This window comes from Gnatocerus cornutus, chromosome 6 (genome assembly GCF_029298725.1).
Source record: "Gnatocerus cornutus isolate USDA-ARS CGAHR chromosome 6, icGnaCorn1.1, whole genome shotgun sequence".
Taxonomy (NCBI): Eukaryota; Metazoa; Arthropoda; class Insecta; order Coleoptera; family Tenebrionidae; genus Gnatocerus; species Gnatocerus cornutus.
In genome coordinates, this window is record NC_142238.1 from 7309194 (window position 1) to 7335396 (window position 26203).

Here is a 26203-nt window from a genome sequence, read left to right on the forward strand (position 1 = left end):
TAATGAGTATTGCCACTGCGTGAGGTTTGATTGATTACAATGCTGTGGCTCCTGCGTTGGTGCGAGCGTGACGGCTGCCTAATTATCCTTACTATGAAATTCCATTATTCACATCATTTATTACTTGTTAGATTCGCGACAGTTTATTTTGAAATAATCTTCAAAAGCTAAAAGTAATAAGGTGTAACGAATTTTGATTTATTTTTTGGAATAAGAACTTAATACTGACATTAGAAAAAAGCGGAATGTAACGAAATTATTATGATTGCATAAATACCTAACCGAAATAATGCATGCATTCATGAAATTTTGCACACAAAATACACCCAAAGAGAAAATATCGAAATGAAATTAACGGCAGAGGTGGGTATTTATTTTCCACGTTCCCCAATGAATTTTCTCTGCGTTTCATAAATTTCCTAAATCCATACAGGCACATGATGAGCACGCAACTTTGTCAGTGGAAACTAATAATAAATATTTTTCTGTACATAGAAAAATTATTTGCGGTTCAACTGACAATGGAGTCGGGAAACTTGAAGCAAATATTTTTTTGTTTTTCAAAGAACATCATACTCTCCAGCGTTTTTTCATGTTTTTAGATTATTCATTTTTTTCATGTCTTTATATCCTTTGAGTTTTTATTTTAATTTCATTAATTCAATACATACATAGAGGGTGATATACTGAACACAGATGTAATTATTGTGTGGTTCCAATGTTTACAGATTAACGTAAAAGAAGCCATTAATGCTTACCTTACAGAAATGCTGACCAGCAAACAATTCTCGTAAAAGAACCACACAGTTATTGCACTTCATCATAAATGCCATGCACAGTACCGTTTTGTATATGTACACAGCAAAACTGCGATAATCCATCAGGAAAATCAACTAATGAATTTATTGTGAGTTATGTTTAATCTCAAAGCGCAAAAAACTTATCCGATACTATACAAAGAAGAGCATTTTTTGCTAAAAAGGTGAAGCTACGGTACCAAATTTTCTTATCTCTACCAATTATTTATGCACAACCTAATTGTCCTGAAACGGCGAGCTGTTTAAGCAGCCAAAAACTCAAATTCCAAATATCTTCTATTTTAGACACGTTTAGATCCGTTGATATCTTAATATTTTTAGATGTTTCGATATGTTGAATTTATCTAATTTTCTTAAAATGACTTGACAAATTTTTATATAGCTAGCAGAAACATTCTTTACATTTTTTAAATTTATTTTAGAATAATAAAAGTGTTAATCTTCTTTTCGATTTTCGCAAAATTGTAATTCGATTTTTTTTAACAGATTATTGGGTGTCAGAAAAATGTCAATTTCTGTTACAAAGACATTCCTAAAATAAATCAATTATTATATTTAATTTTTTATTCATTAATGTATTGTACCCTACTTTTTATAACACGTAAAGAGTACACCAACAGCTTTTTAGTTGGATATTTAATATTTTTACCAGATTCTGCTTAATTATGAGAGTTAATAATTACTGAAGTTGCTTTTTAAAAAAAACTGTGAAAACACCTCATTATGACATTCCACTGTGCAAAAATCAAATTACAATCTGTAATAGTAATTTCAAATTTCAAAGTAAATTATCAAGAATTTTTTCAATATCCTTTAAAGAATTGCAAAATGGAAATAAAAACAAAAAAAATTGCTGTATTTAAGATTTAGCATTCTAGTCGACTGGACACTAGCAAAATAAAATACATAAAATTATCGGATGTGCCAAATTCAAATTTTATATTTTAATTTGAAATTGGCAAATACGATTGTGATTTTTTTTGTTATTTGTGTTATTACTCTTAACTTTCTATTATATGGCAGTGATAATATCAATAAACAGCAAAATGAATATCAAGCCTCACACTAAACAAAGCTTTCTCAATTTTAAAACTCAATCTGAATAGAAATGAATGTGACTGAAATCGACAAAACACTGAGTCATAAAATTAATTTAATGTTATTTTGAGGGTTGACTTTAATAACAACTTTTCGCCATTTTTGAATGAGTAGTGAATTCCAATTTTGTCCTCTTTCCACGCATTTCTTTTATAGTCCGACGATCCAGGCCACGACACCGTATTACTTTATTACTGGAATACTTTCGCGTATTCATCCCAGTTCACATCATGAACATTCCGCTTACTTCAGCACCATGATGAGCCTTTATTGAATTCAGACGCCGGCTGTCTAGGAATTCCACAAATAGCAGAGATCGTCGCTATAAGCACTTAAAGACTGCAAATTACTTTCTTGGCAGGTAGTATGAAATTTTCAGTAATTAGACGTAGTAGTATTGGAACGAACAACTCAATAAGTTTTAACATTAATCTCAACATATCGGATGTCATCGAATTACGAAACACAAGTTCCTTGTTACGCTCTTCTGAGAAGAAATCACTGTTTTATTAGCTCGGCCTGCTTTCAAGCACGGCCATCGTTATTCTTACGTTGCGTTGCAGCTTTCTTTCATTAGCTGAGGTATTTTTCCGGCACGTTTTATTTTGGAGAGGAGATTCTTGCGTTTTGGAAAAACAACGTCAGTTTGAGGAGGTTTTTAAATCAATTGTATTTCCCGGTTTTGTTTACAATGAAATGCTAAATCTCCGCACAGATATCGTCTTGGTCTAAGCAATAAATTTCCCAATGACGCCTAAAGGTCTATAATAAGCGCATTGCAAATCCACTCAACAAATTATTGTTATTGATGGTAATATCGCCACAGTGGGTTCAGTCATTAGCAAAATTAATTGTGCCATTTTCCAGTCCATAATTATCAGAGCTCATAAACATCGTAGCCCACAAACGCTCCAGCTGTCCTTCGTCCATTTCGTCTTTCATAAGAAACCGATTTATCGCCTACGAATCAACATTTTTTATTAGTGTGGTGGCATCAAAAATTCGTTATTTGCCCGATCGATGAACTAAGGCCAGCTTTTGAAAATGGATAAAATAATGGTAAAAACGTGCGAGAAATAAATTTCGAGATATCATGTCTTCTATAATACGGTTGGGCAATGAAAGCAGCAAAGATGGTACGTGTGAAACAGGGAGCTTCAGGCACATGATCGAGTACTAGAATTGGGGATGATATCCGATGTCAGTCGCTACGACTGCAACACGGAAAACCACTAAAAATGTTAGTTGGCCTTCACATTAGTTTATGAAGAACACAATTTGAAACTTAAGAGATTGGATAGCCACTTGAATTCAATTGAACACCTACGTGTAAATGAATTTTAAACACGTTTGCCCTTTGTGTTGAGTGGTAGTTTCATATTTCTGTTGCTTTTTAGAACTTGAAGATTAATTATTGTTGTTCTAACAGTGTTAGTGGACTCCCAAAGGAAAACTTCTTATAATCACGTGTGCTAAATTTAGCATAGCAATCCTCTCATTGTTACTGTAGGGATAGGGTTAAAGTGAATTTGGCGTGCATTGCGAATACATCAAAGTGGTAGACATAAATGAGCTTTGATGTCCTTTGAAAATCTTCAAGTGCTTTTCTCAGATTGGTCTTCAAAAGAAAATCATAAAGTTTTTCTTCCAGGTTTAACTAACAATATTAAACAATTATTTACCAAAAATCAACTATCTTTACAAGTGTCAAATAATGTTAATTAATTAGAAATATTTTATTTTATTTAAATCTCAACCCGATTATTTTACATGATGTCAATAAAAATTAGTTTTAGCGAAATATTAAATATGTAGGTTAAATCGTTTATAAAAATTGGTGGATGCGCCGCGCAACATAAATTTTAAATTAAACACTCTTCGCGTGACTCATGATTTTATTCAGAAAATTGCAGCTGCTAGTAGCTTCCACATATCTTGTAAAACCGTGAAATAGTATTTCCGCTGTTTTGTTGGAAATGCATGTGTACTTAAAATTTAACACGTATAAAACTTAACAGGATTTTAATTTTATTTGGATGATACTTCAATTTTTTACTCCACCAGTTTTTAACACGTAAGTATAGAAAGTTCCACATTTTATCGCAGACCAGTTCAGCTTGTTATTATAAATTCCAAATTTGTATCATTTTAATTTTATTTATTTTACAGATAAACTGCTGAAATTTAATTTAATTTTGTCCCAATTGCACCCATCACCTATAAATCCATTTTCCCGCATCCGCGTTGCATCCTCATCTACATCCTCGATGGTCCCTCCGGTGTAGTCCAACAAGTGGCTCGACCATGACAAATGGCATGCGTGAGACGACCAATGGGGCTGTTTTGAGTGGGCCGGCGGGGATGATATCAGCGACGGAGACCTGGTGCTGGCAGTCGGCGCGTGGTGACCGAGTCCTTGCGCAATCGCGAATCTGCAGGACGAGAGTACGGCCGAGTCGGTGGCGCGAGTCAGAGGCGACGGGCACGACGAGGCGGCAGGCCCCTGGCATTCTGCCCGCCATGGACTAGCGACTCGCCAGTCCACCGCAGGGGCTCCTCGCCACCCGCACATGTAAGTACACTCGCATGTCTTATGATCAGTCAGTGTTCGAGGGATTCCAAAGGGACTTGTTGACTACCAACATGCAGTTTTAAATATTTTTAAAGAATTTAGAGATTTTTATTTTTCAACTTTGACGAAAATTTGATGATGGTTTCTTGGGGAAGTGGAGGCTGGGAAAAGCAATGAAATTCAATTGCAGGAATGGAATATAACAAATTTTTTTTTAGTGGTGAATTTTAATTTTTTTATTGAATCACTACAAATTTTTGAATCACTACAAATTTGCGTAATGTACGCTTTTCGGTTTTGCGGAAGTTTTTCCCAGCGTTTTTTGGAATCCATCGATATGGTAACACATCGACGGAATCACATTTTTTTATTTTTATAAAATTCATAAAATGTAAATAAACAAACAACAGCACAACTGCAGAAAATGTGTAGTTTAAAAGCAAATATATTAATTAAAACAGTTGGAAATTAACAACCAACTATGTACTTGAAATTGTGAAATTAAATTTACAGATTTGCGGTCGTTACGAAAACGAAATAATTAGTACGTTTAGTTTTTAGCACCCACAACTGAATTTTCATTTTAAACGCGCAATGAAATTGGAGACTTTTTTGAAATGAGCCCTTTTAATTATATTGCGATTGCCATCAGTGTCATTTTATCGACTTCCTTACATTCAAACAGTTTTTACCTTCAACTAAATTTTAATGCCTGAGCGAACAGAACTTGTTACGTTGTTTTCCTCTTTCCACTCCGATTCTTACAGCAACAAGTAGTAGTGCTCGTAAAAGTGAAAAATTTCACTACTTCAATGTAGAAATCCTTTCAGTGCAGAATTTTCCGCGTAATTTGCACAGTACATATCTTTAAAACGCGAGCTAAAATGTAATTTCGAAATTAAAATAATGGTGGATGCGCCGGGATAATATTTTTATGAATTTCTTTTTATTTTATTTTTCTATTATAAACCGGACAGATTTGTATGTTTGAGGCATCGTTGAAAACTATTTAAACCTGTATCAGGTTTTGAGCCGGATTTGCACTAGTGTAAATCAGACATTGGCTTTACTCTTCTTAGATTTTTACGAGAGGATTTAAGTTTTCTCAATTTTCGTTGCGGTGGCTACAAATGACAGTCATTTTACTAAAAGACGCGTTAATTTTCTTTGATGCATGGTTACACAGCTAAACATGCTTGATTTCCACACCAGTTTTAACAGAAATATGCCATTAAGAAACGACACGCAAAACCATAAATTGATTTTTAAATGGCAAAAAATGTGACATGTTTAATTTATCTGTTGGATAATGGCTATGCATTTCTATTCTTTGAGTTAATGTTTTCGGCAGACAGAATGTTATTTTGTATAAAAAGAAACTAACTGAGGCGCTGTTGTTTCGAAATGAAAAACAGAAATGTATTACTCTGCAGAGGCATTCGGTAAACAAATTGTAGAGATTTATGTTCATAAGATCGAGTAACGGCGTAATAAACACACATTTTATTCATATTTCACGGTATTCGTAAATGTTTAACTTCGCTACTTGTTGATTCTTCAGTACCAAAACAATTTAAAACTTTCATCTCGGGGAACTAGCAGGTTTCTTAAAATTTGTTTTAATGTGTTTATGACAGTTTCAAAGAATTTAAGTAGCTTTTCCGCTTGTATTACCGCATTTGGCCGTGTTTGTTAATGGTGACTTTTTAGACTTGAATTCAGGGCGTTACAAGTAAATTAGAACTTTTTCGAAGTTTGTCCCTGTCGTAGATAAAGCTCTTTAAAAGTTGGACAATCACTAAAAATTAATTGGTTGTTACAGTGATCGATTCTAACAATTTGAAAAGGAAGCGCAAACAAACCAGATGAGCTGTCCAATGTTGGTATAATAAATAGAGTATATTTACAACCTCAGTGACACTACTTTCGTCCAATTAATTGAAGTACGGCTTGACGAAACGATTTTAACACAAGTCTTAATAGGAATTAGGCTCTTTTGAAGTAAAAAAATCTGCCGAAATAGGGTTAAAGCGCACAAATATGAAGAGCATAAAGTGAATGCCTCTGAAAGCAGGAAATTAAAAGTTCAAACGTTTGTGCATGAGACGAAATTCATTTTGCACCATTATAAGAATAGATCAAAGGCTATCAACGAAGTCAGCCATACTCCCATCTCAAATTAAAAATTCAAGCTACAAAGACATCGCCCAAGTTTATTTACTGTGATAACTCGGGGCGATAAAACAAGATGTCTTACTATAAATTTATGGTTATTATAGAGATTTTATGTGTGCAGCGAAGGTATAAGCGGTAAAAGAGTTACAGCTTTTCGAATAGTTTTCGACCCTTGATCGACATCAGGATCAATAACGCAGCCAACAATGACAAACTGTTGTTCACTGGACCGCAATATTCGGGAATTATTATTTTGTAAGAACCTATATAACTTACGAGGAACACACGAAACGGAGTAATTCTCCAAACGAGGAGATGGAATTTTTGGAACAAACTGGGGCGGCAAACGACCACAATAGCACACCAAAGTCTTCGCATCCACTCAAATGATTTATTGATTTAACTATATGGTCCAAAATTTTTATAGTTTTCCGTTGAAAAACTGATAATGGCGTTTTTTTTGTTAATTTTATTCTTTTCTGGAGGAAATTCAAATTTCAATACCACTCTGTATACACAGAAATCATGGATTTTATAAAAAATGCATTTAGAATTAAATAAAATTTGTGGGAACGTTTACAGTTTTGGTACAAATAAAGAAAAGATAAAGTATTGAAAACTGGAACGTCTGCTGCATATCCAACAAATGAAAAGATCTTGTAGAATTTAAAGAATCTAAATATCCAAGTTTTAAAGTGGTTCAAAGAAGAAATGAAATTCAAGGTTCATTTTTTAGACCAGTTTTCTCTATCAAATTCAGAATTTACGTTTTCGGATTTCAGTAATATTGTTTGGAAAATTTTTAACCCAAAATTGTTAGTAGTAATCTTAGAAATTCTGGGGATTATTTACTTGGACTAATTAATTAGAGTACTAAACATTTTTATTATTTTTACATTTTCAATATTTCCAAAAAATTACCAAAATTATGAAATTTGAGTGGGATTTCGGAAATTTTTGAATTTTTACAATTTTACAATTTGGTAGTTAATCGACTCAAAAATAGTAATCCCTTTAAATTTCATAGCTGTAGCACTAAAATGACCTAAATTACGAAATTCAATGATGGATGTACCAAAAATTTTTGCTTGGTTTTAATTTTAAAATTTGTAAATTGTGTCTTGTGCTCTACAATTTTACAAATTGATACAGTTCATTCTCTACTCGAAAGTAGTTGCTTCTCCTAATTTCATTGCTATAGCACAAAAATTAGAAAAAATACGAATTTTAGTGAACAATATCGGAAAATTTTGCTTCGTCTTCAGAGTTATTTTTTTTTTAAATTTGTGTCTTTGGTTCTACAATTTTGCAATTTGGTAAAGTTAATGCACGACTCAAAATATGTAGCTAACTGAAATGTTATTTGGACCTAAAATTAGTGAACTCCATATTTAAAGGATTTCAATAATCCGAGATTTAAAATACCCATGTTTCAATAAAAATTGCGTTGGTGTGCTGGTTAATAAAATGATTTATTGTATGTATGTATAAAATAGCATCGGTGGATTCTACATATAATGAGTTGATTTAGCACAATGAATTTTCATAATAACTGAAAACCGATTAGCACATTTAAATTCCTGATAAACAACAATCACATAATTGAAAAAGATTCAAATCACAATCTTTCAATTACAACTACTGACGCCGCAAACAACGCAATCTTGTGTAAGCACACTAATAAAAAGTGGTAACACTGTTCATCTCCGATAAAGATATTCCAACCCGCTCGCGCTTCGATAACATCACGAACGAATCACTTTAGAATTGAAAATTTCAAATAAAATTTTCATTCAAGAACGTACTAAACTAAGCTTTAAATGAGTAACACGATGAAATTGAGTCCTTTTTTATCCGAGTAGTAACAAGGTTAGGGAAAATAGAGTGTCTCGTGCCGTTTCAATCATGATAAGATTACAGTTGACTTATTTTGTTAAGGTTATTGAATTTAAATCTGTGAATACGAGCAGATGGCTTCCGCGAGGCGTGTTGTACATGCAATTAGCAAAGCTGATCGGTCTATTCATAACTGGTTAGTTACATAAGTAAGTTCCGGAAGTTTTCAGAACGATATATTTCCACAGCGACAATTCAGTCTGAAAAGACGCATCAGATTTTTCCACGATTGTAGCCTTTCTATTGTTTTTTCCGCTTCTTTTGGGGCGAAAAGTTATGAAGTTTTATTCTTTAACAAATTCCGAAGTTGTTCAAAGGCAGATAGTAAGCTGCAGAGGCAGATTAATTCCTAATTAAATTTACGGATGGATATTCTTGAATTTAAGCGGAAATATTTCACGATTATGATATTTTCAACGCTTTGCTTCCACAGACATTTGATTAAAAATGATGTATGAAATATCGATTCAGCTGTGTAATATCATTAATTTTTAATAAATTGCGATTAAAATAATGGATCTCATTATTTTTGCATCGAAGCAGGACATCTGAAATTTTTATTTCAAGAGGCCACATTCACTCAAACACTCAGATATGGATACTTCCCCTCGTGATTTAAGTCGGTAAGCTGAAAATGTATTGTTATTACTACTCTGCACTTAAAAACACGGCGATTCGTCATGCTCACTCATCATAAAGTACAATGTGCTTTTAAGTTCCGGGAAAAGAATGATTGAGAACGAAAAAAGGAAAGAAATACAATTATGCGGAAAAAGTTACTCCGTTGAATTAATTAATGCCAAAGTAAATCGTAAGATACTAAAATTTCAGTACGTGGGCACATTAAAAAGGGCAGTTTTCTAAACTTGTAGAATGAAGCTTTCACGTAAATGATTTACAGATATGGAGCTGAATTAGATTTGAACACTCCGCCTTTGGTTCGCGAGAAAACGCGGAACTTGCTATTTAATGAAAGTTTTTGAACTAAATTCAAAATAGATTCAAAAGATAGTGTCCCTTTTATGTTTTTAGGTACATAAAGGTATTACTACATATTTTCAATCTTTATAAATAAAACGAGTTGTGGGTAAGTAGAGACTACCAATTTGAAGAAAAAAGTTTTTTATAATAGCGTAACAAAAAGTCGAAGCATCTTTCGAATAAAATCAGGAAACTGTTGAATTTAATGCGTGTTATAAATTTTAACTACGTGCATTTTCAGTAAAGCAGAAAGGCATAAATTTTGTAGTAAAAATGGATAATGCCGGTTTTGCAAGATACAAAACGTGTAGCAGTAAAGTTGTTTCGAATTTTTGTATTTTATGAGTAACACTAGTTTACAAATTTAAATTATAAATTTTCTGGTGCGGAAGTCCACTCTGATCACAAAAATCCATTGAGCATAATTTTTTGACGTCTGGATTTTTCACAGAATTTTTTTGTTTGTGCGTAGGAAAGCATTCATTAGTGAGTAAAATGATTCGCAAAACTTCAAATTTGATTATAGGCAACTTTTCTTAATAACTTTAATCCATATCTCTGACGCGAAGAAAAATATTGAAAAGTCTCTCTATTCAAAAAATCGCAGTAGGCTGAGTTTGCAACTTACAGTAAGCGTAGTAGTCTTAAAAGATGCACTATTGGCCTTCTTTTTTTTCAAAAATAAACGGAGATATGAGCTTGTAGTTAATCAAGAGAGACACCCTGTAAGTAAAAAATCAGACGTGATAATTTTTTTCTGTTTTCACTTTTGAATTCTTCTTAAAAAACTCTTTTAGATTTAACCCTTTTCATCGTGGGATATAAAACCTTGTAAACTAGTGTAATTTTTTGCGCCTCCACCATTATTGACTTTCCGGGATTTTTTTCTGCAATAGTTTTGAATATTGTAATTGATTTTTTTTGCAATAATTTTTTCAAATTATTGGATCGTGTTTAAAAATAGCTCTTTCGAACAGTGTTTCAAAAAGAATTTATTAAATCGAAGGCTTGCGCCGCTAATTCAAATTGAAAATGCTTGAAAAAAAAAGTATAGGGCATAGTGGGGTACCGGAGCATAGCGGGGTAACACTCCTACTGCTCAAATCAAACGCCGTGAAAAAAGTCGAATAGCGTGTTTTGATTGGTTGTCAGTTGACAGTTAACCATGTGTGTTTTATAAAACAAAGTGTGAAAACCTATGTTTTATAAAACAAAATGTGAAATACAGTGTTTTCCTTAAAAAATTCGCAAAGTTAGGGAGCAAGACTTTTTCAAATCTATTCATACAAATGTAGTGGCTAAATATGATGAACCTGCTCATTTATGTGCAATATGCATTCATGCCTAAGTAATTTTAAAATGTTACTTTTTCTAAGTAGGTACACAGTTATTCAAAAATTTGATTTCTCCATAGGAGACCCCACTTTACCCCTAGGTGCGGGGCAAATCCCATTTTTCAAAATAATGCTCACATGTCGTAAGTTTTTTATTGTAATCAAAAAAAGTACAACAAAAATCATCCACAATACATTAATCTATGACATTTAGTAAAAAAAAATTGTTAATTTATATTATTTTAAGATGCGTGGCTAATTGATTGTTAAGTTCCCCACTATGCCCCCCTCTCCCCTACTTATACTATTCAGAGCAGAGTCGCTTTTTGTATTTCATCGAGATTGTGTGGATTTAATACAAAAGGCTTTAATTTCTACTCCTAATAATATAATGTAGGTACTATTAAATTCTGAACGTTGAAACGGATTAAAATATTGCAGAAAATTATGAAAAGGTTTTTAAAGTTTTAATAAGCAACAACAAAAATACTAATCTCCATTTAATGAATAAAATCTATAAATATCGCATAAGTCCTATATAATAATGACGTAGGAAAGCTAACATAATCTCATGGTTTTAATTTTTATATTTATTGCAGTCTGATGTGGTAATAATACTGTTAATAATTTCTACTCGCGAATGACGAGAATAATTTTATTAACCATATAACGTAGAACGTCATAATGTAAAAACCGCGAATATAATATTGCAATAAAACGTACTCAAGAGCAATCAGCTTAGATTTACTTGGAATCATCTCTGAGATTTTAGATTCTTTCTCCCCCGAGAAAAATCTGGCCTAAATTCCTCGAAATGAATTCAATCTAATCCATTCCGCCAGTCGTTCTTAAACCTTAATTCAAAATACTACACAACAAAGAGAGATATATCACAACCAAATCTGACCCAATTTGTCTAGTATTGACAAAAGGCAATAAAATTCTCCTTTTATGAAACATCAAATGCCTTGTACACGCTGTTTTCTTAGTCGCGGCACAGCTGGTGGCTCCATTATAATGCTCCCGTCCAAACACTATTTACATAATCACCCTCTGTGCAATATACACGGGAAGGTGTATGATACTGCTTCATTTTTAGCATATTTTCCTGCCTTCACTCACTCCTGAATAAATATGATGTGATATTCAACTCGAAGAACAATAGAAGAGGGAATTAAAATTGACGGTGGTGCTATTTCAGATTTCAAGAGTAACACTCCATCATCATGACAGTGGTCAACGAATGGGTGGCAGGAACTCGGTTTGGCGGTTGGGTGCAGAGATGCCGGGAGTCGCGCCGCCTCGTTCTTGTTATCGTCGCCATAGCGCTGCTGCTGGATAACATGCTGCTCACCACCGTCGGTAAGTAAAATTAATGATTCCCTTCTAAACGCTACTTGTTAGAAGTGGTTTTAATTTTAACAAATCTTTTGAATGTTTCTCGGGGAGTTCTGTCTTAGCCAGATTTGGAGGAATAAAAAGGAGTGTTACGTAATGTCTGCAAACTTTGAGAGTATTAAGTTAAATTTACTACCTCATGTACCAAGTACCAATTAAACAGTTATTTGGCAGAGTTTAACACAATTTGACATGCTTTGTCGTAATATAAATACGTATACTATGTAAAGTTTATTTCCAGGTCAAGTGTTGAGATTCTGCTGGTGACGTTATCAGCGTACTCTCTGTGATGTATGAAGAGTCCTTTGGCTCCCACATTTACACCGGTCAAAGCGGAACCGCTTCGATTCAGTTAATGAACATAGAGCTTTTCTTGTGAAATAGTTAAGCATGTAATTATTATAAATACCGCAAACTGGTCTGAAAAGTACAAACTTTCCAATGAATCGATTGAGTTCTAAATTTAGTTGCTAATTTTCAGTTCTACACACGGGAAAGTAAAAAACACTAAAGTGAACTCTTTTAAAAAGTCATTTTAATTAAAAATGGTGAATGCGCCGAACTAAAAGTACTTATTTTCTCACAGAACTTGCTCTGTGTGCCACATGAGCTTGAATGGTGGAAGCTCAAACTACATCTACCACTAAAGACGTATGAGAAACTTTTAATTAATAAAACTCACTAACACAATCCTCAAAAAGCTGAAATTCCCAGAATTATAATCAGTTAATGTTGAGAGGTTCCATGTTAAGTCTGAAACAAGTAAAGTCTGTCTCAAAAGAAACAATAATAACAAGTTGCATCTACGTATCATGGAGTTTAAATAGCACTAGTGTAGACTCCTTGAATGAATACCTGACTACGATGCTGAATCCTGAATTTCATAGTCAATTAAACAATTCCATGTGAAACCAAATAGCCATTTACGAGACTTTAAATTCAACATTGAAGGGAAACCTTTCCTAAACTAGGCATATCCATTGCAAATGTTATCACCAGAGAAGAACTTCAGCCCTCGATATTTTCACACTCCACTACATTTCTTATCAATGTAATGGTTTTAGTTAGAGCTACAGTACGAGTTAACAAATGCGCTCATCCATTTTTAAACAGGCTGTCAACAACTCCGAAACCTCCATCTTTCTCATTGAATTAAATGCATTTGTTGATCTTTCCTCTAGAGGCCGAATCAATTCATTCTTTCCACCGGCAGATAAATTATCCCGAGGTGTGTGGCAATATTTTAACCTCATCTTTGAGTGGATTTGATTCGATATTTTATTAAAAATAAAGCTCGCAAGAATTTTCGTATCCCCACTTTGCCTTATTAATGACTTTTGCATTGTGTACGTTGGTGAAGGGTGGATTTTTTCGGTAGTCAACCACTTCTTCTGGTTGATTGCTCAGGCCGACGTATTGCATTAAACATGAAAAGCGAGTGGTGGCTTTTAGGAGTTATCCAGGCGATAAGTTCACACCTCTCCCCTCTCGGAACCATCTCTGCAGTTCACTCTCATCGCCCTTTGTGACATTACTGATAATATTATCTGCCAGCGTAAATTCTTCGATACAGCTCTGCTTCTAAACATATAAAATTGCGGCAGTGGCCGCAAATTTCATTCTTCCATACAAGTCCGCGAACTTTTGACTTACAAAAGCGGTGCAGTAATTGTTTTAAAAGCGAGCACCCTTGAATTGCAAGTGTAGTGAAGCAAAAGGTTGAAGTGAAGTGGCTCGACGACATAATGGCACAATTCACTGTGAGAAATAAAGTGTCATAAAATTATAGAATTTTATTCACCTCTAAAACGGAATCACCATCAAACGTTTTAGATCAAATATAATGACCAAGAATGGCACTGCCTGAAAGCAAATTTAATGGACTATTTTATTAGAAACGTTAAAATCTCGTGTTATGTCAGAAGAATCACGAAGCACGTAAAGTTTTATAATTCAATTATTCAAAATCAAAAGATGCGTTCTAAACCAACAAAAATTTATTTAAATTACATCAAAAACAATACGTCTAGCGCTATCTGGGACACAATAAATTTTATTTCTATTTAAAGACCTCGTAAACTCTGACAATACCTACCCAAACCGAATGAATTAAATCAGTCATGAATTATACAAAGGAAGAGCATTAAAGTCACACTGTACGAATACAAGAGTTTACGATTTAATTTTAATTCAGTGTACTACAAAAATCCTAAAGATACATTTCGTTATTCCCAAAGATACGTCAATACAACGCAATTTTCATTTCCTACTCCGTTATCATTACGTTTCCTTTTGCAGGCAGAAAATAAATGAAAAATGATGCGGGACTAGCAAGATGATGGAATTCAGCTATGCAATCATTCATTGAATTTTTGGGGAATGATTGTATTGAATTAATTCTTAACCCGACAGAGATTCATATATTCGACGCTAAATTAAAATTTGCTCGTTTAAAAAGTTTGATATTATAAATATGTATTACTATTATACTCCTAGTCAGTTTTATCATTATTTTGACCTGACGCATCCACCATTTTGGGTTGCCTAAAATTAAAATATGAATATGACCTATTTTTATTTTAAAATTTACAAGAACTTATCTAAAATCAATTTTACCCAACAGATTACAAATATTTTTACCGGGTCTTAGTTTTGACCATTTTATTTTAAGCAATGAGTGAAAGTGAACTGGTTACAATATTAAATTTTAATTCGAATTTATTGTGTTTTTGTAACAAATATAAAACAATTATTTATTTCTTTATTTAGGTTGCCTAAATATACGCCAGTTTTTAGAACCGATTTTAATAAATTTACATCAATTTCAACCATTGCGACTGTTATAGATAGTTTTCATCAGTCGAATGAGGTTTATGCCTGGAAAAACGAATATTTACGAGTAATTCGAAATTACAGAGGCATAAAGACACTATTGATTAAATTTGTTTGTTCGTAATTTACAAAAAGCGAGAATGTCAGAGCAAGTTTATAATTGAGTTATAACAGGTGCTCGAATTATCCCTGAATTTTAGAGAAATAAATAAATATATCGTATAAGCTTGGCCAAAATTAATTGTATAATTAATTAAACCTCTGTATTTTGTAACGTAAATGCATTCAATCGATTTGAAATGGGTTTTACCAAAATATCGACCTAATTGTAATTATGATGATTTTTAATTTATTTTGAAGTAATTGCGCAGATAATTAAAACTTCAGTAATTTGTGTGAATAATAAATCCGAACTGGCAGCAAAATTCTCGAAAAAGGTGCAAAATGGAGCCTCCTCCTTTGAAGTGCATCTCAAAAGACTTAACGATTTCCTCAATTAACGTATTTATTTTTCGTGGAAAACCTCGCAGATTTTATCTTTACTTTGCACTGGTTTATCTGTGAAATGAATTAACTGTAAATGCTTGTTATCTCTCCCGAGGGTAAGAATAATAGGACGATTGTAAGGTCGAGTTAATTGTTTCGCATCTGTGGTCATTCTCATTAGTCAAGACAATTACTCTTCTCCAGGCCACAATAGATGTATCGTTACTTATCAACACAAAGACTTCAAATATAACGGACTAGCCTTATTTGAATTGGCTATTGTTTCAATAGAGGACAGACGTTACTGATAACTTAGTTGACATATCGTCTTATCAAGAACTAGCAGGAAAATCGAATATTCACTGGAGGAGAAGACGCCGCAAGCTACCGGAAAAAATCTCCGCAAAGAGGATCGGTAAAATTATATTTGCTTAATGAATTTCACAGCGCAATAAGCGGAAAGAGATGTAATTATCGACATGGCGCAAAAGATTTCACGCAGCGCACACTGTCATGTATCTGGTTGCATACACTTCCATCATTTAAATATACATATTAATAGCAATAATATTTTACTTATAACTACCCTCCTGGGATTCATATCTTGTTGTAAAATTTTCATCGTTAAATTCAAATATTGCTTTGGGACAGCTTGTATTTTCATCCATATAGGTACTTTTTTGTGATTTATGTATTCACATCCCCATTTCAGGAATTCCGCCGTTTTATTCCGTCTGAAGAAATGTCCTCCAATATTCATAATTACTCTTGGTTTGAAATTTCACTCTATTAAAGGGTACATATTAAAGAAGATAGGCTGTTTTACTAGCCTCAGGGAGTAATGTTACATTTTATTAAGTGTGGCAATTTACCATTAGTTTGATAATTTCACCTGAAGGCCAATGTAATGGAAGCTTAAATGGGTTAACGTTAATTTTTAAAAGCGAAAAATGTCTCCTTTTCCTCCACAGGCTGCAACACGGGTTTTAGGACATGTGCATAAACAAAATCAAAATATATCTTATTATCTAACATGCACTAGTCACAACCTTAATATGAAGGCATTGATTTGTTTTATTATTGAATATAAATAAAACGCTCCAACTCATGAATTATAAATTGATAGTTTTGTTAGAACATAGTTGATCATCACAATATATTAATAATACTGTTCCCAGGAACTATATTAATTGTTGTTACATAATGAGTGGTTTACATATAAAACAATTCATAGTCATTGATTATACGTAAATTCAATTGCTGATTTCTATAAACTATTGCAAAATGTTCATACTGTTTGCAGTTGCTGGAATCATGATTATTTATTTTTGTGCTTTAATTCATTTCTCTGATCGATATCTATTGGACGTTCTTTCATTGTTGGAAGCTCATGTAGTCTGTTGTAAACAAAAGTATGAGAGAAAATTTAACAAAACTGGAAAATTCAAAAAACATACAAGAAAAGAGAAAGATAAAAAGAATGATAAAAGTTACAAGATAGAAAACGGTAAGTGTGAAAATGAAAAGAAAAACAGATGTAGACAATATGAAAATGGAAAAAAAAGTCTAAGATTTCTAAAATGTATCGTGCTAATATTTTGCAGCGAGAAATGGAGAACTTTGGCTCCATTTCCACCGCCCACTGAATTCCAGTTCAGGTGCGAGGCAAGAGCAAGTGTTAACAATTACCAGTTAAACTAGGAAGTCTATTAATTATGTAGATAAGTAACTTACCTAATCATTACTTAATTGGTGGAAAATCAATATAAACGTATATATGAACTCTGTCACCTCTAGAGAAATTTGTCTGCTTGATTAAAATTTATAGTAGCTTAAATGAATTATAACTTATTAATAGTAACAACGTCACCTCCGTCTAATTCAGTGGACTAAGTGAGAATTCCTGTCCAACATGCGAATACAATGAATAAACACAAATGGGTTTAAAGACAAATAAAGGGATGTCATTTCAGTACATACGTTGGATTTTGTAGCACACCCAGCAACAGTTTCAAGTGTAATGAAACATTGTTTCATATTACAAAACCTTGTCGAGATTAGAGAGTTTATTTTGCATCACATTAAAAACAACAGTTTTTTTTTCGTAATCACCGGATTAAACCTGGAATGTGTAAGTAAAGAAAAACTTCAAACGCCGTCATGGTTTGTTACTCTGAGTTCAAGCAGCTCGTGGCACTTACATAACGTCACGCTCGAATTGCATATTTTAGACAATAACAGCTTAGATAATGAAAACGGTTCTGAAATTTCTCTGAAACCAATATTGCAACTTACGTAGAGTGGGGAAGCTAGCAATCTGAACGAATAAAAGCCCATTTTAAGGAATATGGGTTTGGTGGATTTAATAGAATTGTAATAGATTTAAAATGACGGTAATACCTTGTCCGCGATGGATATTAAGGGCACCTAATTGGAATCAGTCACTATGCCGGCGCGACGTAATTCAAGTAGCTCTCAGTAGCTCATCATAATCAATTCCGAAATCAATCTCGCAGGCTCAAACACTGTTGATCGTTCCGAGTCGCAATAGCCTTATAATCGGCGTCTCACGAGATATTGCCTCTTAATCACTCCGAGTTGTAAAACTACCAAGGGACAAGGAAGAGATTTATTCTGACGGTAGACATCCTACCAGCGATCATCAATTTCTTAGACGGCGAGATTAAAAAAATGAAACAGGAGTAACTGATCTGTCTTCAACAATCCAATACAATAAAACACAAATTATTTATTTGTCTGGGCTTATAACATTGACAACAGCGCCACCGAGATTAATTTTGTAAGCTCTCAAAGACATGCAGGATCTCAGAACAAAGGAAAAAGCATGTAAATATTGACTTTCGATGATGGAAATCCACCAGAGGCTCAAACGCTAAAATTTGCACTCTAGAGTCGAGTCAAACATTTTTGAAAAATGATCGACAAACCTTTACAGCTCCTTCCTGAGATTTCCTAGCATAATCCATTTATGTGTTCAAGACAAATAGGCAGGTATACCCAAAAGGTCCCCTTTGTTCGCAGATATTACGTTTCTTGTGATTATTAAAACCAGATCGATATTAATCATTTCTATTCCGAAGAGCAAACAGTTTAAGATTCATAACGCACCGAAAAATAAGACTTGAATTTCTAATAGTTGCTGCCTATAGTCGTCCTAAAAGTGGGTCGCAACTATCGAAAGTAATTATTACGGGAAGTTATGCCAGAAAGCCCACTTCCAAGTTTTAAGCTACGTTAATTAAAGTTCGAACTCTTCGATAGCAGACGGAAGATGGAAATTCGCGTATTGCTGGAGACGTTTGAACTAATTAGAGAACAAATTCTGCCAATTAAGACATACTTCTTTCGCGAATCAATTCTCTCAATATTAGCGCGTCAAATAATTCCCTATTTCAATCTATTTTCAAGTTGGTAGTTACAGTGTTTGCACTGTGACCACTTTCCTGACGTAATTAGGCCGCATTCCCACCTTGTCAATATTTGTTTGGGCACGAGGAAATTCTTTGTATTCTCACGATCCCCAAATAATGAATTTATAAGAAAAATACGCCCAAACGCACCTTCTTCATTATGAAATTTTGCGTAATGAAGCGATCATGTACATGAGAACTACCCCTTTTTTTGTTTCTTTTCAGTACCAATTATTCCTGAATTCTTATACGACATCAATCACCCCAACGCTACTTTGGATAAAATAAGCCGAGTCACAACAACAACCACGACTCCAACACCACCAATTCGTTGCGGGAAAGACTACGAAGTAACAACACAATCAAATGATTTTGGTAAAAGTACGTAGTTGGGATTAACTGAAAATATTAAGTTTTCGTGTTTTACATTGTTAGATAACTTGACAACAACATTCGTAACAACGTTGGATCCAGAACAGGAAGAAAAAGAACTGCGTCACAAAGATCTAGTTCAAGAAACCGTAGAAGTGGGAATGATGTTTGCTTCGAAGGCATTTGTGCAGTTATTGGCAAATCCATTCGTTGGACCTCTAACTCACAAGTAAGCGATAAAATTACCAAACAATTGAATTAAGTAACACAGTAATGACTTTCTTGTTTGTTTTTTCCGGTGCATTAAAAGTTGTCTTAGATAAGCGTGTTCCAATTACAGTTCTTACGTTCAATCAACGGTTGTATTTTACGATTTAATCACAAAATCAGATATTTTATTTTTTGATAAATTCAATTACTGCAAAGGTGGAGAAAGCAACATTTCCTTTCATCAATTTTCATTAGCAAAACAACATTGTACATTTCTTTTTACAGAATAGGCTACAGCGTCCCCATGTTCGCAGGTTTCGTCATAATGTTTCTTTCCACAATAAGTAAGTAAAGCTTTTCTTTGACAAGACAAAAAAAAGTTAAATCACCTCCAATAGCCCCGAAGAACCCACTTGATGAAAAATTTTGTTGATGTTTACATAATCAACCATTTTAATTGTAAATTTTCACGATATCGCCGTGCTAAGACGGGGTAAAACAAATTAAATTACATTTTCAAAGTAAACTTTCATAATTAAAATGTTTAACTGTCTCTTTTAATTAATAAGATCGACGAAATTATTTTGATAACGCACAATCATTAAAAGTTTCTTTCAATTTAGAAGTTTAGAAAAATTAAAAGTGTGTGCTCTATGCAAATGCCTTCCGGGTTCAGGGAAGGACTGTGGAATCTTGTTGTGGATCCGTCGTGAAAGATACGTTTCTGAGAGCTTCTCTAGGTCACCCCAAATCATAAAACCATCTTGAATGTTCTGATTAAACACCCCGGCTGTCGATAAATTTGTTATCGTAAAAGGACGAACATCTGAAGGCGCTTTGTGATAATTCCACGTATAAGTGGTCCTAATTAAATCACTTCCGGAAGCTGCGCTAATAGGACTCGGCTCCGAGACTAATGGAGGTGCGCCGTAGACAAAATAAAATACGACTGGCATCCCTTCAAGGGTAAATTCCCCACAATTTTTCCTTTTTCCTCCTTATCCGGATCAAGTCCTTGACAGTTCAAATCAGAGAAATGACTAATTGGAATTGTCTTTTTTCAGTATTTGCATTTGGTCGGAGCTATAGCGTTTTGTTCATAGCGAGAGCACTCCAAGGAATAGGATCTTCCTGCTCTAGCGTATCCGGGATGGGAATGTTGGCCGAACGTTACCCTGACGACAAGGAACGAGGAAATGCAATGGGGATTGCATTAGGAGGATTAGCATTGGGGGTGCTGATAGGACCCCCTTTTGGTGGTGTCATGTATGAGTTTGTTGGCAAGTCAGCGCCGTTTCTTGTGTTGTCGGCGCTTGCTCTTGGGGATGGACGTGAGTTTTCTATGGATTTAAAGCTTAAAGAGATAATTGTTTTATTAGAACAATAGAACATCAGAAGTGTAACCAAAATTTCTTAAAAACTTTACACATAATTAAATCGGAATTCAAAAGCTTAGTCTATTTTCTTATTTAAAAATAACTCCACTCATTTGATTTAAAACTGCGCCAGCACAGATTGTGATTTATTAGATTGTCTAGCAGAGTTCCATTTATCATACAAATGTTTATGTGATTCTTGTAAGACGTTTACACGGTTATGCTTCACGACTACGAAGGTTTTCCCAAGTGTTGGTTTCATTCATTCACTGGTTCCACTGCAATAAATTTGCCCCCGTTATACAAATAGATTTCTGTGACCACACCGAGTAACAAAATCTGTTATGATTACAAATTTTAGACATGTTTTATTTAGTTTCTTATTGAAACTGTTAAATAACAATTTCATAAAGTCTTAAAAATCCATCACTAATTTAGTTAGGAAAGAAATAATTCTAATTGTTACGTCTTTTAGTACTACAGTTATTGATGCTGCAACCAACAGTAGTACGCCAAGAATCCGATCCACCATCGCTGAAAGCTCTAATTACAGATCCTTATATTTTAATCGCCGCAGGTAATTAAAATTCCCCGTGTCTAGTCATTGCGTAATTCGTCCTTTATAAGGTGCTATAACGTTCGCCAATATGGGAATCGCAATGTTGGAACCTTCTCTTCCCATCTGGATGATGGACACAATGGGAGCGGAACGATGGAAGCAAGGGGTCACTTTCCTTCCCGCAAGCATTTCGTATCTGATCGGTACGAATCTTTTCGGACCCTTGGGACACCGAATGGGCCGCTGGTTGGCTGCTTTACTAGGACTTATTATCATCGGAGTCTGTTTGATGCTGGTACTTGAAAAAATTTAGTTTGCGTTTTTTGTAAAAACAATTCTCAGATACCACTTGCGACAAGTATGAATCATCTGATCGTCCCAAATGCTGGACTTGGTTTTGCTATCGGGATGGTTGATAGTTCCATGATGCCTGAACTGGGCTATTTGGTTGACATTCGACATACAGCCGTCTACGGCAGCGTCTATGCTATTGGTGACGTCGCTTTCTGCCTCGGTTTTGCTATTGGTAATAATTTAACATAATCAAATCTTGCGTAAGAATACTTTCTTTATTAGATTTTTGTGGTTGTTTTCATAGCGAGTTTCGGTATTTGTGCGTGTTATTTCCTACTTTCTCATTCATGCAAAACTGATTTATGGTCAAGTGTTATGAGTAGGTACATGTGTTGGGCAGATCGGGAAGTTGCTAATTTGGGAGCTAAAAATGAAACAATGGCAATTCTAGAACTCAAACTGTAGAATTAACCGAAAATAAAAATTCTAAACATTTTTGTATGTTTAATAGAATACGTTTACAACGCGCGCTACTGCATAAACAAAATGCGAATTAAAGCGAGTTTCATGTTAACATATTTTGATTGAAATTTCAATTGTTTGATGGGCTAATAATAATAGATAATAAATCTATAATTATTGCGGAATTGATTATTTTTAATTATTAGAATTTGAAATGTGTTACTTTACCATTTTTCTTTATTAGGTCCAGCTATGAGTGGAACATTAGTCAAAAAGATTGGCTTCGAATGGATGCTTTTTGGAATTGCCATACTAAATTTCCTCTACGCCCCATTACTAATTAGTTTGAAAAGTCCACCGACAAAAGAGGAAAAGAAGGTAATTGTCATAATTTTATTCAGTTGATTTATTTAGTCACATCCACAAGGCACTCCCTCTACCATTGGCTTTGTTACATACAAAATTTTAAGGGTATCTGTGGAGCCTACCCCCTTTCGTGATCCATGAATGGCAATGACAGCGTCTCCTGCTTTAATGAACTCTCTCCATTTTCCAAAACTAATCCCATAAGCAATTCTCTTCTCAACATCTTTAGGCCAATTATCTAGTCTATCAAACGAGTAAACCAGCGGCACGAGACCTCTGTATAAGTTGGCTATTCTTGCCGTACGCTCATGACGAGTTATTGTAATAATCGGGCACGCCGGACGGTACTTTGCTATGCAGAAAGCGGATTTCCCAGATGTTGTTAAAACAACTATAGCGGTTGCTAAACATTTATTGGCGACTTGGACGGCTGATATAGCAATAGCGTGATATGATTCTAAAGGTGGTACAACGAACTCCACGAGTTTGGCAAAGTATGTTTTGTGCCAAATTGCTGCTTCCACTTCTTTGCAAATGTTAGCGCAGGTAAGAACGGCTTCGGCGGGATAATCTCCATTTTGTGTTTCCTTGTTCATTACAAGACAGTCAGCACCGTCAAGAATGATATTGGCAACATCAGTGCACTCGGCGCCTGTAGGACGTGGTATTTTACTCATAGAGCTAAGAAGTTGGTTGGAGCACATAACAGGGATACCTGCTTTGTTGCATTTGGCTATCAGGGATTTTTGCACTAAACACAACTTTTCTATTGGAAGCTCCACTGCCATGTCTCCTCTTGCAATTAAGATACCATCCGCAGCCTTGATGATTTCGTCGATATTTTCCAAACCTTGTTGCTCTTCAATTTTGGCAATAACTAGCATGTTGCGTCCTTCGACACCTAATAGATTACGAACTTCAGTAATAAAAGACACCTGGCGGATATTAGAAATAAATATCATGTCCATTTGTTCTTTGATTGCTAAACGAATGTCATCTTTATCCTTTTCAGACACTACAGGTAAATCAGTGGAAATTCCGGGGAGGTTAATCTTGCGACCACCTCTAACAGTTCCGCCGTTCAGAATCGTACAAATTAACACACTTCCTTGTATGTTTGTACATAGCAAGCATATCAAACCGCCATCTAAATAGATTCGATTACCAATCTTAACAAATTTGTGTATGTTGTCGTAATCCACGTACATTACCGAAGCATTTCCTTTTTCATAGTACGCTTTATCGGTAGTTAATTTTATTTGTTCACCCTTTTTGAGTACAACTGTCGCTGAGGGTCCTCCTTCGAGAAAGCCCGTATGAATTTCAGGACCCTGAATATCCAGACCTATTCCCAAGGGAAAAATCATCCCAAGGCGTTTACTGTAATTGTCCACTGCCTGTCTCACATTTCTTATCACCTGAGCAGTAACTTCCTCAGGATCCGAACCGTACCGAACACGAGCGATATTCATTCCTGCTTCTAAAAGTTTCTCTAGAATTGGAATTCCACTAGAGGCTGGGCCGATTGAACAGATAATTGATGAAAGACGCATAATTGGTGGAGCTGAACGAACATCCAAAAAACTCCAATGGTCCAAAAAATTGTTCGCATTTTCGGCCATTTGCTGCCGAGGAGGAGCGTCATAATAGGTGTTTTTAGAATGGTCAATATCAAAAGCTGTGCTCCACACCATTTTCAATTGAGATAATTAAGCAATGATTACGAGACAAAATGTCAGAAAAAAACTGTTAATATTGTCAAAAATTTGCCATTCGCTGCCTTTCTAATAAAATCTCGTTAATTTGTTACAATGTAAAATTGTTGGAAGTGATTTTAATGTTGTTATCCTTGCAGTCCTTGCTGATGGAAGAAAAAACATCAGTGCGGTACGTAACGTACCAGAACGAAGACGAAGAAGAGTAAATAGCAATGTCGCGCTAACTACGAAATTCTATGAATGTTCCAAAGAAGAATCGTGTGTGTAAAATAATACAATGAGGTTGCTGGAACATGGTCTTGTTAAATTTTCACGCTCTGAGAGCGTATTTGAACAGACTTTCAGAGTTTATTTCGTGTTAAGTTTAACGCATTGTAAGATAAAGATTGTGCTTCTATACCCAAAATCGACATGTTTGATGGGAGTCGCACTTTAATAGAAAATTTTAATTCGAGGGCCCTCGTTAGGGATTAATGTGAATGGCTGCACATAATCCGTTCCTTGTCGTGGAAACGAGGCAATCAGAGTCCCTCGAAACACAAGAATTCTTTGGCTTGAATGTTGACCGAAAAAAGCGCTCCCATCTTAAGCCCGGCTAATGATTGCCAACATAACTAAATGTGTATCTTATTTGTAATACGTGTAGCAACTAATCGGCTGAAATATGCATATAAGAGAATTGCTGAGCCAATCAAAACACATCATTTTGGAAAAGCCTGGTGTGCCGGGGTCTCAGCCCTGGGAATGCAGTAAGGGGACCTTAATGTTCATGCTTATTTATCGTTAATGTATAACCAAACAATATAACCTGTGACTCGGTCGTTGTGTTTTATCTGTCTGTCGTCTCCGCAGATATTTTACCTTCAGGAGGTCCGAGCTCCTCAGAAGATTATTGTGAAGAGACAATAATCATCATTGTAATAATCAGTCCCAATATACCTGTGACCAATATAAACATTTTCGTTTAAAAGCTGGTAAGGGTCCGAACAACAAGGGCAATCATGCTGACACGCGTGTTGCCGTTACAGTATTATTGCTAAACAATAGGGCCGCAAGATGGTACCTGGTTTAGATCTAGTTTAATTGCATGTTATTCTTATAGAGATCCATATAACACTCCTTGTGTAGAGTGGCTATTACTGTATTTAATGTTTGATGTTAATATCTGTATAATTTGTGGTGCAATAAATGGAACAAAAGTTATTAAACTTACGATGTGTTTTATTGTTATCCACCGACCCCTCTCACCGACGATCTGCACTTTTACAGACAACCTTTCTAATTTTTATCACTTTTTGCATCACAGATATACAACCGATAAGTGATAAAAAATTCCTCGTGTGAATTCAACCACATTCTGCACAGGTTTTATAAACTTTTACCTTTTACTCCTTACAAGAACATACGTTCAATTTTACAAGAAATAAATTAGATTTTTTACTTCTTTAGTTTCTTTATCAGATAAATTAACAGAAATAGCAGCACATGGCTGAGATAAGAACTGTCTAGCTTTAATTAGAAACGAGAGGCAAAATCGGTTTCTGCAAGTACGAAAGGCATAAAACACGAGCGAAGAAAGAGAGTTTCTAATTTGAAAAACCAACGCCTTTCCGAATATGCTTAGCTTTCTCATTAAGGAAACTCGCATAGCAAAAACTGAAAAATAAAATAAAATCCTTCCAGGTATTTGACCGGGCATTACGTGAAAATTGCAAATAAAAATTTTTGTCCGTAATACTGCAATCCAATTGCATTAATTAAAGTGGTGCACTTAGCATAATTTAACTTAAACAACTTCCTTGTGGACTAAAGGCACCGCATGTAA

The 26203-nt window shown here is 34.6% G+C and overlaps 1 protein-coding gene and 1 pseudogene across 2 annotated transcripts; one reads left to right on the plus strand and one right to left on the minus strand.

Annotated features, from left to right (window-relative positions):
• The first annotated feature begins 4300 nt into the window (after positions 1–4300).
• On the plus strand, positions 4301–25590 carry Vmat (Vesicular monoamine transporter). 2 transcript variants are annotated; one of them, XM_088039579.1, is made up of 11 exons: positions 4301–4488; positions 12076–12236; positions 19247–19402; positions 19457–19622; positions 19889–19947; positions 20668–20934; positions 21455–21556; positions 21607–21833; positions 21881–22064; positions 22539–22672; positions 24516–25590. In XM_088039579.1, the coding sequence occupies exons 2-11, from the start codon at positions 12101–12103 to the stop codon at positions 24582–24584; spliced, it is 1500 nt and encodes a 499-aa protein (XP_087895705.1). In that variant the 5' UTR covers positions 4301–4488; positions 12076–12100; the 3' UTR covers positions 24585–25590. The 2 variants fall into 2 exon arrangements, with proteins under 2 accessions (XP_087895705.1, XP_087895706.1); XM_088039580.1 differs by having other exon boundaries at positions 19247–19396.
• On the minus strand, positions 22705–24363 carry LOC148172540 (pyruvate kinase pseudogene; annotated as a pseudogene).
• Positions 25591–26203: the final 613 nt, after the last annotated feature.

Excerpts from the sequence above, each read along its gene's own strand:
- Vmat (XM_088039579.1), top strand. The coding sequence starts at position 12,101 with ATGACAGTGGTCAACGAATGGGTGGCAGGAACTCGGTTTGGCGGTTGG. Across the intron at positions 21,557-21,606 it reads TTATATTTTAATCGCCGCAG|GTGCTATAACGTTCGCCAAT; the intron begins GTAATTAAAATT and ends GTCCTTTATAAG. Across the intron at positions 21,834-21,880 it reads TCGGAGTCTGTTTGATGCTG|ATACCACTTGCGACAAGTAT; the intron begins GTACTTGAAAAA and ends AACAATTCTCAG.